At 49.5% G+C, this 17698-nt stretch overlaps 1 protein-coding gene across 2 annotated transcripts in view; it reads right to left on the minus strand.

Moving 5' to 3' along the window:
• ccdc88b (coiled-coil domain containing 88B) overlaps positions 1-17698 on the minus strand; it is a 66651-nt gene that overhangs the window by 17974 nt on the left and 30979 nt on the right. For both annotated transcript variants that reach the window (XM_056284825.1, XM_056284816.1), the window contains 10 exons: positions 16094-16162; positions 13289-14026; positions 10253-10432; positions 9669-10009; positions 8860-9019; positions 7979-8353; positions 6372-6533; positions 4652-4929; positions 4295-4438; positions 1763-1949 (listed from right to left, as the gene is read on the minus strand). In XM_056284825.1, coding sequence (XP_056140800.1) covers positions 1763-1949; positions 4295-4438; positions 4652-4929; positions 6372-6533; positions 7979-8353; positions 8860-9019; positions 9669-10009; positions 10253-10432; positions 13289-14026; positions 16094-16162 — 2634 coding nt within the window. The remainder of the gene's footprint in view (positions 1-1762; positions 1950-4294; positions 4439-4651; positions 4930-6371; positions 6534-7978; positions 8354-8859; positions 9020-9668; positions 10010-10252; positions 10433-13288; positions 14027-16093; positions 16163-17698) is intronic.

Here is a 17698-nt window from a genome sequence, read left to right on the forward strand (position 1 = left end):
TTTGGCCTGTCTTGCCTATCTGGCCTGTCTGGCCTGTTTGGCCTGTCTGGCCTGTCTGGCCTGTCTGGCCTGTCTGGCCTGTCTTGCCTGTCTGGCCTTTCTGGCCTGTTTGGCCTGTCTGACCTGTCTGACCTGTCTGGCCTGTCTGACCTGTCTGGCCTGTCTGGCCTGTCTAACCTGTCTGACCTGTCGGGCTTGTCTGGCCTGTCTAACCTGTCTGGCCTGTCTGGCCTGTCTGGCCTGTCTAACCTGTCTAACCTGTCTGGCCTGTCTGGCCTGGCTGACCTGTCTGGCCTGTCTGACCTATCTGGCTTGTCTGGCCCGTCTGACCTGTCTGACCTGTTTGACCTGTCTGGCCTGTCTAACCTGTCTGGCCTGTCTGACCTGTCTGACCTGTCTAACCTGTCTGGCCTGTCTGACCTGTCTGACCTGTCTGGCCTGTCTGGCCTGTCTGACCTGTCTGGCCTGTCTGGCCTGTCTAACCTGTCTGGCCTGTCTAACCTGTCTGGCCTGTCTGACCTGTCGGGCCTGTCTGGCCTGTCTAACCTGTCTAACCTGTCTGGCCTGTCTGGCCTGTCTAACCTGTCTAACCTGTCTGGCCTGTCTGACCTATCTGGCTTGTCTGGCCTGTCTGGCCTGTCTGACCTGTCTGTCTGTGTAATATGATGTTATCACTGCCTGTGGATTTTTGTTTGTTTGTTTGATTTTGGTATACTATATTAATCCCCGGGCATGGCGGCAGCACGGTGACACAGTGGTTAGCACAGTCGCCTCACAGTAACAGGTCCTGGTTTGGAGCCCCGGGGTAGTCCAACCTTGGGGGTTGTCCCAGGTCGTCCTCTGTGTGGAGTTTGCATGTTGTCCCCGTGTCTGTGTGGGTTTCCTCCCACAGTCCAAACACATGTAGGTCAGGTGGATCAGCCGTACTAAGTTGGCCATAGGTCTGAATGCGTGTGTGTGTGTGTGTGTGTGTGTGTGTGTGTGTGTGTGGTGGTGGTGGTGGTGGTGGTGGTGGTGGTGGGGGGGCTGAGTGATAGTCTGGCTGTCTGTCCAGGGTGTCTCCCCGCCTGCCACCCAGTGACTGCTGGGATAGGCTCCAGCATCCCCATGACCCTGAGAGCAGGATAAGCGGTTCAGGTAATGGATGGATGGATGGATGGATGGATGGATGGATGGATGGATGGATGGATGGATGGATGGATGGATGGATGGATGGATGGATGGATGGATGGATGGATGGATGGATGGATGGATGGATATTAATCCCCGTGGGGAAATTGGTCTCTGCATTTAACCCATCCTAGCTGTGTAGCTAGGAGCAGTGGGCAGCTGCCGTGCAGCACCCGGGGACCAACTCTGGTTGGTCTTGCCATGCCTTGCTCAGGGGCACAGACAGGAGTATTAACCCTAACATGCATGTCTTTAGGATGGTGGGGGAAACCGGAGCACCCGGAGGAAACCCACCGCAGACACGGGGAGAACATGCAAACTCCACACAGAGGATGACCCGGGACGACCCCCAAGGATGGACCACACCAGGGTTCGAACCCAGGACCTTCTTGCTGTGAGGCGACAGCGCTAACCACTGCACCACTGTGCCGCCCAGTGTGCATCCACATGCCTCTGGGCATCCATCGCTTGAGCATGCATGTGCTTCTTTGTGTGTGCGTGTGTGTGTGTGTGTGTGTGTGTGTGTGTGTGTGTGTGGCACTGGGTTTGCAGGTGTGTACTGTGTTCCTGCTATGGCCGTGCAGAGCCGTACCTGGTGCTGTGTGGTCAGCCGGACGTTGCTGAGGTCCAGGCCCTGGTTCTTCTCTCTCAGCACGCTGAGCTCGCCCTCTAGCCGCATCCGCTCCAGCTGGGTGGCGCTCAGCTCTCCTCTCAGCCTGGAGCCCTGAGCCAGCAGCTCAGCCTGGGCCGCCAGCCACTCCTTCTGCTGGGCCTGCAGCCTGCAGGACCAAGACACCATGAACAGTTCCCTCCCAGAACCCAGAACCAGACACCCGTGAAGGGAATGCGACAAAACCTCCGACCAATGACTGTAAAAGACTGCCAGTGAAAATAGGTGACTCAACTTGTCCAGGCCCTTCAGACCTGGACTCACAAAACCGTCAGCAGAGGAAATGTGGCCCTCTTTGTGCTTTTTCTCGTCGCAGGCAATGAAGTGGAACTGATTCATGAAGGGGAAACTATTTGATAATCCGTGTTAGATAAAAACAGCCTTCCTCAGAATTGGCTTGGTTTCCCATCGTGCCAGGGAGTAAAGCCTTGTGTTAAACCATTCTGCAGCCGGCTGCTACACGGAAACACAACAGCTGTGAGGCTGAGCCCCTAGATGGCCTCTATCACATGGCCTCTATCAGACGGCTTCTATCACACGGCCTCTGTCAGGCGGCCTCTATCACACGGCCTCTATCAGGCGGCCTCTATCAGACAGCCTCTATCACACGGCCTCTATCAGGCGGCCTCTATCACACGGACTCTATCTCACGGCCTCTATCACACGGCCTCTATCACACGGACTCTATCTCACGGCCTGTATCAGACAGCCTCTATCAGACAGCCTCTATCACACGGCCTCTATCATCAGGCGGCCTCTATCAGACGACCTCTATCGGGCGGCCTCTATGACACGGTCTCTATCCGATGGCCTCTATCACACGGCCTCTATCACACGGCCTCTCTTCAGATTCAAAGCCATGCTGGCCACATGCCAAGCTCATATGACCGAAACAGGAAGGTACAGTTTGCATCGTTTCATAGAAAGGCTCAAAAGGTAATTTGCATATTTGCATTTGAAAGGTTTCAGCTCAGCAGTTTGAACATCACATGTTGGGAAGGAGACTAGACGAGCATGACGGACACACCAGTCCTAGTATAGTGTGCTATATGCTATAGTATTTTTTGTTACATTACTACACAAATACGATTTGTGTAGTTTGTATAGAAACTCTGCACTATGGTATATTCCTATAGTGCAGTGTTCCTGCAGCAGTACTGTGAAAACACTGCAGTACACGACTGTACCGTGTGTATAATGTCCCGTAACACCAGGCACACACTTCAGTAACATCCTGTTTGCGATGATGTTACTGCAGTCTACTTTTGTCGGCACAAAATAGTCAAAACAAAGGTTCATGGTGATCTGCAGTGATTGGTTTCCAGTTCCCCACAGCCCACTGCGAACACAGGTTCTAGTTGTTCGCCGGCCGAAGTGGAAGTCAGGGAGCTCAGCTGCCGAGCTCTTCCTGTCCCGCTGCAGTACTGCCTGTGTACTTCTATGTCTCCCTTCTAACAACGCTGTGCTGTAGAGGTGTCCAAAAGCTCAGCTCATCTCCTCCGTTAATGGGACAGAAGGCAACATGGGGTACGTAGTACCCACAGGAGGCCGGGTGTCTGGGTGGTGTGGTGGTCTATTCCGTTGCCTAGCAACATGGGGATCTTCGGTTCGAATCCCCGTGTTACCTTCGGCTTGGTCGGGCGTCCCTACAGACACAATTGGCCGTGTCTGTGGGTGGCGAGCTGGATGCGAGTATGTGTCCTGGTCGCTGCACTAGCGCCTCCTCTGGTCGGTCGGGGCGCCTGTTCGGGGGAGAGGGGGACTGGGGGGAATAGTATGATCCTCCCACGCGCTACGTCCCCCTGGTGAAACTCCTCACCGTCAGGTGAAAAGAAGCGGCTGGCGCCTCCACATGTATGGGAGGAGACATGTGGTAGTCTGCAGCCCTCCCCGGATCAGCAGAGGGGCTGGAGCAGAGACCGGGGCGGCTCAGGAAAGAGGTTAATTGGCCAAAGTACAATTGGGGAGAAAAAATGGTGAACATTTTTGAAAAAAAAACATCCCAGAGGAGGAGAGAGGAGAAGTTGACATCCTTTACTCCAGCTCTAAAGGTCTACTTTAAAACCCCACTGCTGTTGATAAACTGACTGGCACCCCCATGGGACAGCTTGCAGGACGTGTCCGTCCTTGTTGAAGGTACGTTTGAGCCACAGCAAGCTACAAAGTGTGGAAAAGGGATCAAGCTACAGGGAGGATCGATGCGTTGACTAAGAATACTTGAGGTGAATATGAGGGACGACATCAAACCCAACATTGTATATCCTTAGACCTACTGAGGGTGTTTTCAAAAGAGTCAGGGGAAACATGGACTTTCCCCCGTCAGTCCTGTAATGAACAAAAGAAAAGTCCTACATCTGTGCACAGCCTCAGAGCCTGTTGCAGCACCCCCCTTCATCCAGACACCCAACAGGGTGACGGAGTTGAAGGATTTTAAGACTGGCTAAGCTCGCTTACCTCACATTTTCTTCTTTCACCCTCCCAAGCTCCCGCTCTCTCTCCATCCGTCTCTGAGTCTCTTCCTCCATCTTCTCTCGCTCCACCTTCATGTCTTGCTCTCTCTCCTCCTGCTGGGTTTTGCCATCTAGGAGCTCCTTGTACCTTTGGATCAAGCATTACGAGTTCATACATGATGCTACCACATACACATCACTTATGGTAGGAGACAGATAGAGTGTGTGTGTGTGTGTGTGTGTGTGTGTGTGTGTGTGTGTGTGTGTGTGTGTGTGTGTGTGTGTGTGTGTGTGTGTGTGTGTTTGTGTGTGTGTGTGTGTCTGTGTGTCTGTGTCTGTGTCTGTGTCTATGTGTGTGTACCTGCTCTCCAGCTCCCAATGCTGGGCTTCCAGGCTGCGGCTACTGCTCCTCAGCTGGGAGTATTTTTCCAGCAGCTCCTCCAGCTCTGCCTCCTGCCTCTGCTGTAGTGCCGCCATTCGCTCATATTCCCGCCTCAGTGCCTCTATCCTGGTACAGGATTCGTCCTGCTCCCGTGACCACACTTTGGACTCCGCCTCCAGAGCAGCACACCTGGCCTCAAACCCGCTGCAGCGTGCCAACAGTGCTGCATACTGGGAGCTCAGGGATGCTTGCTCCACCTGCACATACGTATATGATTGAAAAAAATATTTTTTTATTGGAAAATACAGTATTCAGGTCTCCACCTCTGATCATGGGGTACAATATCCGGTCTTATATCCGGTTGAAGTCTGGCCATAGGAGGAGAGGAATCGGCGCCCTTTAATGTATGCACTGGAATGAGGCTGGGGATTGTGCCGGCACCGGTACTCTTCAGCATTTAACTCGTATGCGTCACAAAACTTCTTCATAAAGATCTGGAAGACAGTAGTGGGATCACAATAGACTTTGGGCTAGATGGAAACTAGTTCAACATCTGAAGGTTCCAGGCAACCACCAAGTTGTCTGCAATGCAGGTCCTTGAACTGCAGTATGCTGATGACTGCGCTCTTGTAGCTCACACACCAGAAGACCTGCAAACCATCCTTGCCACAGTTGTGAATGCCTACAGCAGCCTTGGTCTATCAGTCAACACCACCAAGACTGAGGCGTTATGCCAATGGAAGTCCAGCCCCCACCCACTATGCCTGTCTTCACTACAGAACACCAACTACTCTCAGTTGCTCCATCTTTTACATACCTGGGCAGCATCCTCTCTGAGGGCTGCAATACTGATGACCAAACTCCTAACAGAATCAAACAAACCTCTGTAACCTTCGGCAAACTCCGACATAAGGTCTTCCAAAACAAACACCTCCACAGCAAAATTGCCATTCACAAAGCCGTCTGCATCACAACTCTCCTATACAGCTGTGAAGTCTGGGTCACATACAGCTGCCACCTAAGGTTGATGGAGCGGTTCCACATACGCTGTCTGCAGCGAATCACGGGGATCACGTGGCGTGACCGTGTTCCTCATGGTGAGATTGTTGCTTGAACAAACTGCAACAGCATAAAAGCCATGGTCACTGAACACCAACTGCGCTGGCTTGGGTATGTCATCAGGATGCCTCACAAATGCCTACCACGTCAAGTCCTGTATGGACAGCTTCATCTGGGCCGTTGGTCCGCAGGTGGTCAGAAGAAGTGATACAAAGATCAGCTAAAAACATAGCTGAAGAAGTGTTGTATCGACGCCTTGAGACTGCAGCAAGCAGCCATCAACCGTTCCACCTGGCGGGAGAGCTGCCACAGAGGTATAGAACAGCTGGAAATTGAGAGGAATGTGAAAAAAAAAACAACAGAAAAGACCAAGGAGCGACACAACCATGTCTGCTCCAACTAACTCAGACTTCATACGCCCAACGTGCAATAAAACTTGTGGCTCAAGAATTGGACTCTACAGTCATCAAAGAACACAACGTTAACAAGGAGGGATGTCATCATTGGACTCGATGGACTACCAGCAAGCAAGTGTGTGTGTGTGTGTGTGTGTGTGTGTGTGTGTGTGTGTGTGTGTGTGTGTGTGTGTGTGCGTGTGTGTGTGCTGGCTCTGTATGTTTGCATATCTGTGAGAGGTCACCTGCAGCTGGGTATTGAGTGTCTGCAGCTTGGTGCAGGAGTCCTGCAGGATGAGCGAATGGTGGCGTTCTGCCTCCAGCTGCTCCCTGAGATACTCGCCCACCTCCTGGGACCTGGACAGCTGGGACACCAAGGCCTCCCGCTCCCCCGCCACGACCGTGTACTGAGGGGGAGAGATAGAAGAGGGGGAGATGAAGAGATAGAGCTGTCGATGCAAAAAATATAAGCCGGGTGATGGATGCTTTTGCTCAAACTGTCTATTGAAATACGATGGGGTCGTGCGTTTTCAGCATGGGGCGTGGAACCCGCAAACCTGCCGGGTGTTTACTCATTGGGCTCCATTGGTGCCCCTCTGGTGTTCTGCTTATTACGTACATATTAAGCTAATGTGAATAGAGAACGAAACCTCAACCTGTGCAGTCTTAGGGTCGCCCTTTACTCCTTGAACTATGAGACAATGAGCTGCTATTTTGTTAGCGTCTGTGCAAGCAAGAGAGGGACAGAACAGAAGTAAAAGGGATAAGGGGGATCAACTGTGGTGACGTAACATGTGATGAGTAGAGAGATAAAAGGGAATGGCTCTGGAAATGGAGTACTACACTTGCCGAAGGGCGGACTAGGATGATTTTGTTCATTCATTCATTCGTTCATTCATTCATTCATTCATCTTCAGCCGCTTCTCCGGGGTCGGGTCGTGGTGGCAGCAAGCTAAGTAGGGCCCTCCAGACGTCCCTCTCCCCAGCAACGCCCTCCAGATCCTCCTGGGGGATCCCAGGGCGTTCCCAGGCCAGAGTGGACATGTAGTCCCTCCAGCGAGTTCTGGGTCTACCCCGGGGTCTCCTCCCAGTTGGCCATGCCCGGCAAACCTCCAAAGGAAGGCAGCCAGGAGGCATCCTAATCAGATGCCCGAACCACCTCAACTGGCTCCTTTCGATGTGAAGGAGCAGTGGCTCTACTCCGAGCTCCCTCCGGATGTCCGAGCTCCTCACCCTATCTCTAAGGCTGAGCCCAGACACCCTACGGAGGAAACTCATTCCAGCAGCTTGTATCCGCGATGTCACCCTTTCGGTCACTACCCAAAGCTCATGACCATAGGTGAGGGTTGGAACCAAGATTGACTGGTAAATTGAGAGCTTTGCCTTCTGGCTCAGCTCCCTCTTCACCACAACGGTCCGGGACAACATCCGCATTACTGCTGATGCTGCACCAATCCACCTGTCAATCTTCTGCTCCATCCTTCCCTCACTCGTGAACAAGACCTCAAGATACTTGAACTCCTTCACTTGAGGCAACAACTCAACCCCAACCCGGAGGGAGCAATCCAACATTTTCCGGTAGAGAACCATGGCCTCACACTTGGAGGTGCTGATTTATTAAAAATCCCTGCAGCAATAATTTCAACGTGATATAGATTAGCTTCCTTGAACAAGAGCCTGACAGGACAAAGATGACCCCAAATAGACTGTACATACATACCCAAACTCACACACACACACACACACACACACACACACACACACACACACACACACACACACACACACACACACACACACACACACACACACACACACACATCAGATTTCATGTTAAGTTTCAAATACGCACCTCTCTCTCCAGCTCTAGCAACCTCTCGGTTGCCAGCCTATCTATGTCGACTGCGGAATCAGGAAGAGTCCTGCTAAGGTCATGACCTTTCCCAGGTTCATCCTCTGGCTGATCCTGGGTGGGTAACCCTTGTGCGTGTGCATCACTGGGGCATTTAGAAACTGACATGGGAAGAGCCTCGGCCTCGCAACTTCCCCTTCTGTTTTCCTGTTGGGTGAGATCATCGCCTTGCGTCAGGGGCTCGGTGCTCGTGTGCACCTGACTGAGAGAATCCGTGGCCGTCTTCAGCTTCACTTCTGCTTCTTCTAGTTTCTGGTTCGAGCATGCAACTTCCTTAGTCAGCACATGGCAACGCGTTTGTTCATCCAATAATTCCTGAAATGAGACAAGAACAATACTGAATTCACATCAATTGTGTGTTATTGTTTTGTTTTGGGGTTTTTTTTGGGGGGGGGGTTCCTGTGAAAGTTGTTGAGAACTTCAGTCAGGGTCGTGCCCAAGAACCACGGCCTTGACCAGAGTTGTGCCCGAAGCGGAAACCTCGAGGGTGCATGGGCTAAGCTAGCTGCTAGCCCATGCAGACCAGCAGTTCCCACAGTCCTCCTGGCTGGCGTTCCTTCTCTGGACGGTGGAGTTTGTTTTTGTATGTTTGTGTTTTTTGTTTTTTTAGACATATGTGTTAGTTTGGATCTATGTGTTCTTGCAGTTCTTGTAGTTTCTTGACGTGTGTTGTCTGCTGTGGACTGGGGGAAACGATGTTTACTTTCATGTCATGTGCTCAGGAACATGAAATGAAATGACCGAGCGTTTCTGAGTTTGATAGAAGGGTGTTTGAAGCTTCCAGCCATTGTTTCTAACTGTTTTTACACAACCCCACTGACCTGGGTCAAGGAGCAGATCTTAGCCTGGGCGTCCGCACATTCCTCCCTCAGCCGCTGGTTGTCCTCCTCCAGAGTTTCTAGTTGAGCTCCAAGCTCCCTCTCCAGGTCTTGCAGTTGAGTGCAGAGCTGTTTGGACTGAGACAACTCCTGACACACACGTCTGCACACACGCCAAGCAGGGAAGACAAGGAACACACAGGTCACTTCGTACCTACCGCCGGGCCACCCGTACCGTGGTGTGATGCCAGTTCACTGCACAGCTCTTTGCAATCCTTGGACTTAGGAAAGTGCTATAGAAATGCGTTGGTTACTCTCTCGAGTTTAAAGGATAATGCCATGTTTTACAACCTGGATCTTAATTGTGTAGTGTTTGCCATCATGCATATCAGTTGTGATATTCTGGGGATTCTGGATGAGGAACCCCCGCTGGACTCGGCTTTACAACAGGGTCTTACGGGGCAGCTGCGCGCAATCTTTAAATAAAAACAAAAGAACCCTGGTGTCTCAGTAAGGCCGTGCATATGATTCTCCATTATCTACGACTTGTCTTTTTTGCTGACCAGGAAGTAGAACCAGGAAGTAGCTCAGCAACGTGATGGGTCATTGTCGATAATATTGGACATTATGGGTAATCACGTTTAACTTGCACTTTCACCTCCACATAGTATGTGGTTTAAATGTTTGTGTTGAACTGGACTCTGACGCTCGTGTTCTGTTGCTCCGTAAGACGCCGTTGCAAAGCTAGTGCGTCCAGCGGTGGCCCCGCCCCCAAGATTTCAACGAAGCTCTCAGAGGTTGTGCGTGTATACCTGTTTTCGGTGTCTAGAGCCCGTGCTCGTTGGTTGCTGTGCTCCAGCGCCAAGGCTGTGCTCTCTAGCTGCTGTCTCAGTCTCGCCGTCTGCCTCTCCCTCTGCCTGCCCTCCTTCTGCTGGCCCTCCAGCTCCAACTGACAAGTCTCCTTCTCCTGCTCCAATCGCGAAGTCTCCACCAGTGCTTGGTCCCGTCCCCGGGACAATTTCTCAGCCTCCAAGGCAGCTTCACGGAGCTCGGCCTCTAACTCTTCTTCCCTCCTACGACAGGTGTCCAAGCTCCGCCCCTGCCGTTCAACTTCTGCTCTCAAGGCCTGGGTGGTCAGCTCCAACTGGTCGGCCTGGGAAAGAGAGTGGAGTTAAGCCTCGCTTAGCGATGGACAGAGTACGGCTAAACCGAGGTAGCGATGGGCTGGTGAACTTTTATTTATTACAGGAGTTGTCCAATTCATTAGATCAATTGTCCCAACAACTGCAGTGCTTCCCACTCTACACCCCCACCCTAAAACCTCAGCTGAGATTGTTAAATCCTGTGGTCTCTTCTTCTGTGTGTGTGTGTGTGTGTGTGTGCGTGTGTGTCCGACCTTGCGCTGGGCCGTGCGCAGAGCCTCCACAGTACCGCGGAGTGTGTCCCGGTCCCTCTCCAGCATGGCCCTCTCTCCCTCCAGGGTGGCGATAACGGTGCCCTGCATCCTGTGGAGCTCCACCTGGCTCTGCAGGCGACACATCTCCTCCTCCATAACCAGACCCTCCGCCCGAAGATCCTAATACAGCCCGGGAGGAGAAGCAAGAGCTTACACCTCCAGCCACACAGCATCTCTCATACATACATACATACATACATACATACATACATACACACACACACACACACACACACACACACACACACACACATACATACATACATACATACATACATACATACATACATACATACATACATACATACATACATACATACATACATACATACATACATACATACATACATACATACATACATACATACATACATACACTACCGTTCAAAAGTTTGGGATCACCCAAACAATTTTGTGTTTTCCATGAAAAGTCACACTTATTCACCACCATATGTTGTGAAATGAATAGAAAACAGAGTCAAGACATTGACAAGGTTAGAAATAATGATTTGTATTTGAAATAAGATTTTTTTTACATCAAACTTTGCTTTCGTCAAAGAATCCTCCATTTGCAGCAATTACAGCATTGCAGACCTTTGGCATTCTAGCTGTTAATTTGTTGAGGTAATCTGGAGAAATTGCACCCCACGCTTCCAGAAAACCGGTGTGTACTACTCCCTTCAGAGGACAGCACAAACAGGCTCTAACCAGAGTAGAAAAAGAAGTGGGAGGCCGCGTTGCACAACTGAGCAAGAAGATAAGTACATTAGAGTCTCTAGTTTGAGAAACAGACGCCTCACAGGTCCCCAACTGGCATCTTCATTAAATAGTACCTGTTAGAGCCTGTTTGTGCTGTCCTCTGAAGGGAGTAGTACACACTGGTGTAGGAAATCTTCAATTTCTTAGCAATTTCTCGCATGGAATAGCCTTCATTTCTAAGAACAAGAATAGACTGTCGAGTTTCAGATGAAAGTTCTCTTTTTCTGGCCATTTTGAGCGTTTAATTGACCCCACAAATGTGATGCTCCAGAAACTCAATCTGCTCAAAGAAGTGCCCATCCAACCAATCCAACTTGTGGGAGCTGCTTCTGGAAGCGTGGGGTGCAATTTCTCCAGATTACCTCAACAAATTAACAGCTAGAATGCCAAAGGTCTGCAATGCTGTAATTGCTGCAAATGGAGGATTCTTTGACGAAAGCAAAGTTTGATGTAAAAAAAATCTTATTTCAAATACAAATCATTATTTCTAACCTTGTCAATGTCTTGACTCTATTTTCTATTCATTTCACAACATATGGTGGTGAATAAGTGTGACTTTTCATGGAAAACACAAAATTGTTTGGGTGATCCCAAACTTTTGAACGGTAGTGTACATACATGCATACATGCATACATGCATACATATACATACATATACACATACACATACACATACACATACACATACACACTCACACACACACATACATACATACATACATACATACATACATACATACATACATACATACATACATACATACATACATACATACACACATACATCATACATACATATATACATACATACATACATACATACATACATACACATACATCATACATACATACATACATACATACATACATACATACATACATACATACATACATACATACATACATACATACATACATACATACATACATACATACATCTTTCCATTCAAGCATCCACGTAACCCTAGGCTATCTATTACGCAGAAACAACCTAGTATTATGTGAGTAAAATAGAAGGTAATTACCAAGTAATATATGAGAGAAGTACTATAACCCAGCCACTGAGGATGCACAAGCCAGTGCATTCTTAGTGCCGGTCCCAAGCCCAGTTAAATAGGGAGGCGTCAGGAAGAGCATCTGGCGTAAAACCTCTGCCAAATCATATATACGGGTGATAAATCAGATTTCCATACCGGGTCGGTCGAGGCCCGTGTTACCAGCTACTGCGGTACCGTTGGCCTGTTACTGTTGGCTGCCAGGGGAAACTATGCTACTGTTGGGCGAAGGAGAAGGAGAGGGGGAGGCATGTCCAGAGGCAGCGGGAGAGAAGGAAGGGTAGGAGTGTGGAGGTGAGAGTCAGAATCTTGAATGTTGGCACTATGACTGGTAAAGGGAGAGAGCTGGCTGATATGATGGAGAGAAGGAAGGTAGGTATACTGTGTGTGCAAGAGACCAGGTGGAAGGGGAATAAGGCCAGGGGTATTGGAGGTGGGTTCAAACTCTTCTACCACGGTGCGAATGGGAGGAGAAATGGGGTCATTTTGAAGGAAGAGTGTGTTAAGAGTGTGCTGGAGGTGAGGAGAGTGTCAGACACAGTGATGAGTATGAAGCTGGAAATGGAAGGTAGGATCACGCTGTTCCCCTCCAGTTCCCCCTCCCCCCTGAACAAGGCGCCCCAACTGACCAGAGGAGGCGCTAGGGCAGCGACCAGGACACATACCCACGTCTGGCTTCCCACCCGCAGACACGGCCAGCTGTGTCTATAGGGACTCCCGACCCAGCCGGAGGTAACACAGGGATTCGAACCAAACGTCATTGTTAAGCATCCAATCAGGATGTGATGTAAACTTTAGCTACTTAGCTGAAAATGTGCCGTCAGTACTACTAGACCTAATCACAAACGTAACACAATGATCCGTTATCGTTCTGCTCACAACAAAGTCAAGCAACAGTTGTACTTTGCATCGATGACACGTGTCTTCGTAGGTGTAAGGGTGCGTTATGCTGGCCCGGTCGCCCTCTACTGTAAATGGACTTCCTGGTCAAATAAAGGTCATAATCATCATAATCCTTGTTCCTTTTGCCCTTCTACACACTTTTATGAGCACTTCACTTAACCCCTCCAACCAAATTATCCATCCATCCATCCATCCCTCCAACCATCCATCCATCCATCCATCCATCCATCCATCCATCCATCCATCCATCCATCCATACCTCTATTTCTCTGCGAGCCTCTCTGAGGCTCTCGGCAGCCTTCCTTAGCCGCTGTAACTCGGCCTCCAAAACCACCAGTCTCTGCTCAGTGTCCCAGGCTTTCCTGCTTTGCTCACCCAGCTTGGAATGCAGCTGCTGGGCCACCAGCGCCTGTCTCTCAGCTTCCTCTTGGGCCTCCCGGAGCTGAGCGGCCACACTCTCCCCAGAGGGACCAGAGAAGGAACCTGCAGGGTGGTCTACAGCCCAGCTTTCTGCGGTGTCTTCTCCTCCTTTCGTCTGCTTTGTCTGGGGGAGTTTTGGGGTCTCTTGGATTGTTGTTTTAGAGTCATATGCATCCATCGCGCCTTGCCTCAGCACTCCTTCCTTTTCACTCTGTCTATCCGTCTCTCTCTGTCTCTGCCCTCCCTCCGCCTCCCCCCTCGCTTTGGATCGGATGCCCTCATCACTCAACTCTTCTTTCCCCTCTTCAGGTGGGAGAACCTCTTCCCCGACTCCAGCCTCTCTCCTGCTCCTGATGATCCCTCCCGCGCTCTCCTCCTCCTCCTTCGTTGTCCTCACTGTCCCTTCACCTTCCCGCCGCGAGCACTCGGAGCCCTGGACTCCTCTCTTCTCCTCCCTCTCCATCCTGTCTGCCTCCCTCTCTCCATCCTTGCTCCTTTCCTCTGTTTGGCGCAGTTTGGCAGTCAGTGCTTCGAGGCATTGGTTCAGTGTGGCATTTTCATTCTTCACATTCTGAAACTGAGCAGGTGAGGAAACAGGAAGTAAGCAACAAATGGACCAGACAGAGCTGGAGAGTAGAACACAAAGCTCCTGTGGGTTTACAGTCATTTACCTGGGCGGGCGTAGGTTGTTTTCTTAGTTTCTGTCAGTACTAAAGAGGAAACCCCACTGATACTACGCTTCAGAAAAGCTGAACTGTTACACTTAAGCCCTTTGAAAGGTTTGATTACCTAACACCAGAACGACCGCAATTTCACTCCTACTTAAAACGACCATGGGCGGTCAAAATGACCGCTGGTTTTTAACCTCTACATTCCAAGATAAACACCCAATCGAGATATTAATGCATTACATGTGTTAGTGTGTCTGTTATGAAACTAACTGACACCAAATTAACATTTTAACAACTTTAATACTATTTTTAAACAATTTAAACTTCAGAGAGACATGGTGGAACTTGAACAGCAAAATATAAAAAGTGAAAATAATCCCTGAAAAACAAAACGGAAATGACATATTGCTAATCTAACAAACGTAACAAGGCCTATAAAACATGCCATGTAAAAAAAGATCTGAAAATAAAGACTGAAACAGTCCCTAACAAAGACCGGAAGTTAAACACTACAACAAAGACAGTGGAGGTTTAAACTCTATATTGTGTCAAGATAAATACCCAGTCGAGATATGAATGCATTACATATGTTAGTGTGTCTGTTATGAAACTAGCTGACACCAACATTAACATTTTAACAATTTTAATACTATTTTTAAACAATTTAAAATGGCCGCCGTCCAACGCCTGTAAATCCTGCAGCGCCTGGTGGTAGTCATGGCGCGTCTGTAGCGGCGTCTGTAACCAGACATGTTGGACATAACCACACATCAAGTGTAGACTATTTCTCTCCACTGGAGGTCGCTAGTGTGTTTCTAGGGCAGAGCAACGAACTTCACGAAGGAAATGACGCCACCAACACACGTCATAAATACTGACATCACGCGCAACATCACGCGCAAATTACGAGACGGTAATTTTGACCGCTCATAGTTGTTTTAGGTAGATCTTATCATAACGTTATTTGTGCGATTGATCTAAAACTCGTTTTAAAAGCAAATATATGCAATTCTAGGAGCATTCGGGCAGCGGCAGGTCTGCATCTTTTTCTCTTTTCCCCCACAGAGTTATTAAACTTTGAAAATCCAAAACCGTCTTGGTCCTTTAAAAGACTGAATGTCTATTCCTCCCCACTTGGGTCTCCCCCCCCCAATGCGCCCCAGAGCCACCTCAAGATTAGGATTAAGAATATTTACATGAAACAATTTTGATAGCAAGATGACGTTAAAGCCACGTTGTGTGATTTTTCCATTAATTTAGCCAATGAAGCAGCCGCCCGAATTTCCCTGCAACCTTCTCCACCAACCCGCCAAACACCCGCCACGCTCCGTTCATCCGGATCGCGCCTCCTAGCGCGTCACTTCCTGTGCCTGGGTGACGCGTCAGACCGTTGCGTACGCACAGAACGGAGACCGGAAGAGGCGTACGCCACTTCCCGCGCAAAATGTGTGACGTGGAAAAACAAAGGTGGCGGGGGAATGCGCGCACCTGCACGTAAACACTATGGCGCATGCTATTTTCGGCTTTTGTGCGCACGTCCACGTTTAGTAAGGACCCTCCGCCCTGTTTTATAGCGACACCCTGCGGTGGAGTTAAGCGGTGCACCAGAGCGCCAAAGGTCTCAATTTGGTGTGTACACTCCCCAGAACGTAATAATTTGGTAAAAACAAATACACAATGTCTCTTGGTTCACAATAGTTTGACTTGGGCCTGAGAACTTGATTGTGGCTCCACCCAAACCCTGTTCAAACTTTACCTACGCCATGGAATGAAACTGTGCCAGATGAAACCATGATAACTCTAAAACTGCACATAATTTCTCAACATTGGCCCGAGACAGTCACTGTGGACAGTATGGGGCACGCATCTGACCAAACTCACGCGTCTGACTGACTGAGAAAGATTGGTTGGGTCTACGTAAAGCTGGTCTGACTTAGTCGTACCTGCAAACCTCTGTGTTTGTGAAGGCTCACCTCCCTGAGTGTGTGTTGATGCTCCACCTTCAAGCAAGCCAGCTCTTCTTTCATGTCTGGTGAATCAGCCTGCAGCGAGATGTGATACCAGTTAGCCCTCCGACTGCCGTGTCTCACTGCGCACTTCAGTCTACATCTATGCATGAGTCCACATCTTCAGACACTAGATGTCTCACTCTCTGGTGGTGGGTGGAGCAGCAAACTAGATCCACACTTTCTATGAGATATAACAACCCGCTCGTGTCTGCATGGGTTGTCATCAACGTGCATCCGCAAGGCCGGCTTTAGAGGGGGATGCGTGTCATGCTCACCCCTCCATGAACGTTAAAATCATAGCTATTAGGGTACCTATAGGAACCGAGGAGGGATGAATAAACGTCATCTAATAGAGGGTCACAAGGGGCTCCAGCTTTTCCCAGCAGGTATTGGTTGGAACGCTGGGAGACAGGCTGGACAGTTTGACAAACCGCCCCCCCCCCCCAAAATAAATAAATAAAACACACACACACACACACACACACACACACACACACACACACACACACACACACACACACACACACACACAAAACAAGAATACTGGCTTGATGGAAAGGGGGAGATTCTGCACTTGGTGGATGAACAGACACAGATCCTTCTGTGCACTTTTGTGTCTCTTTGTGTGTCCTCCACATCTTACTGCAACAAATCATTAGCTGTCATCACTGTTTCATTGTTTTTAAGTTTCCAAACTTGTCCTCATTGTTTGTCGGAGCTTACTTGCTTCTCAATTAGCATCTTGGGCTTTATATTCATAGCAGTTTAAAGTAACTATCCAAACGTGTAATAAGCGTTCAGCTAAGTAACGTCATACATATTACTGTAAACATAACACCTCGTAACACCCCAGTGCTCTGGAAGTTTTTTTAATTACGTAAAAATCAATTAAAAATGGTGAAAATAGGGGGACACAATTTACTGCATATTTCTGAACATACACAAACACAGACTCATGTCACTCATGCACATTTCATATCTATGGGCAAATGAGGGTGTCCAACACACCTGACCTGCATGTCCTGCAACACACCTGACCTGCATGTCTTGCAACACACCTGACCTGCATGTCCTGCACCACGCCTGACCTGCATGTCTTGCAACACACCTGACCTGCATGTCCTGCAACACGCCTGACCTGCATGTCTTGCAACACGCCTGACCTGCATGTCTTGCAACACACCTGACCTGCATGTCCTGCAACACACCTGACCTGCATGTTTTACAACACACCTGACCTGCATGTCCTGCAACACACCTGACCTGCATGTCCTGCAACACGCCTGACCTGCATGTCTTACAACACGCCTGACCTGCATGTCTTACAACACACCTGACCTGCATGTCTTGCAACACGCCTGACCTGCATGTCTTACAACACACCTGACCTGCATGTCCTGCAACACACCTGGCCTGCATGTCTGGCAACACACCTGACCTGCATGTCCTGCAGCACACCTGACCTGCATGTCTTACAACACACCTGACCTGCATGTCTGGCAACACACCTAACCTGCATGTCTTACAACACACCTGACCTGCATGTCTGGCAACACACCCGACCTGCAT

Source organism: Lampris incognitus, chromosome 1 (assembly GCF_029633865.1).
Source record: "Lampris incognitus isolate fLamInc1 chromosome 1, fLamInc1.hap2, whole genome shotgun sequence".
Taxonomy (NCBI): Eukaryota; Metazoa; Chordata; class Actinopteri; order Lampriformes; family Lampridae; genus Lampris; species Lampris incognitus.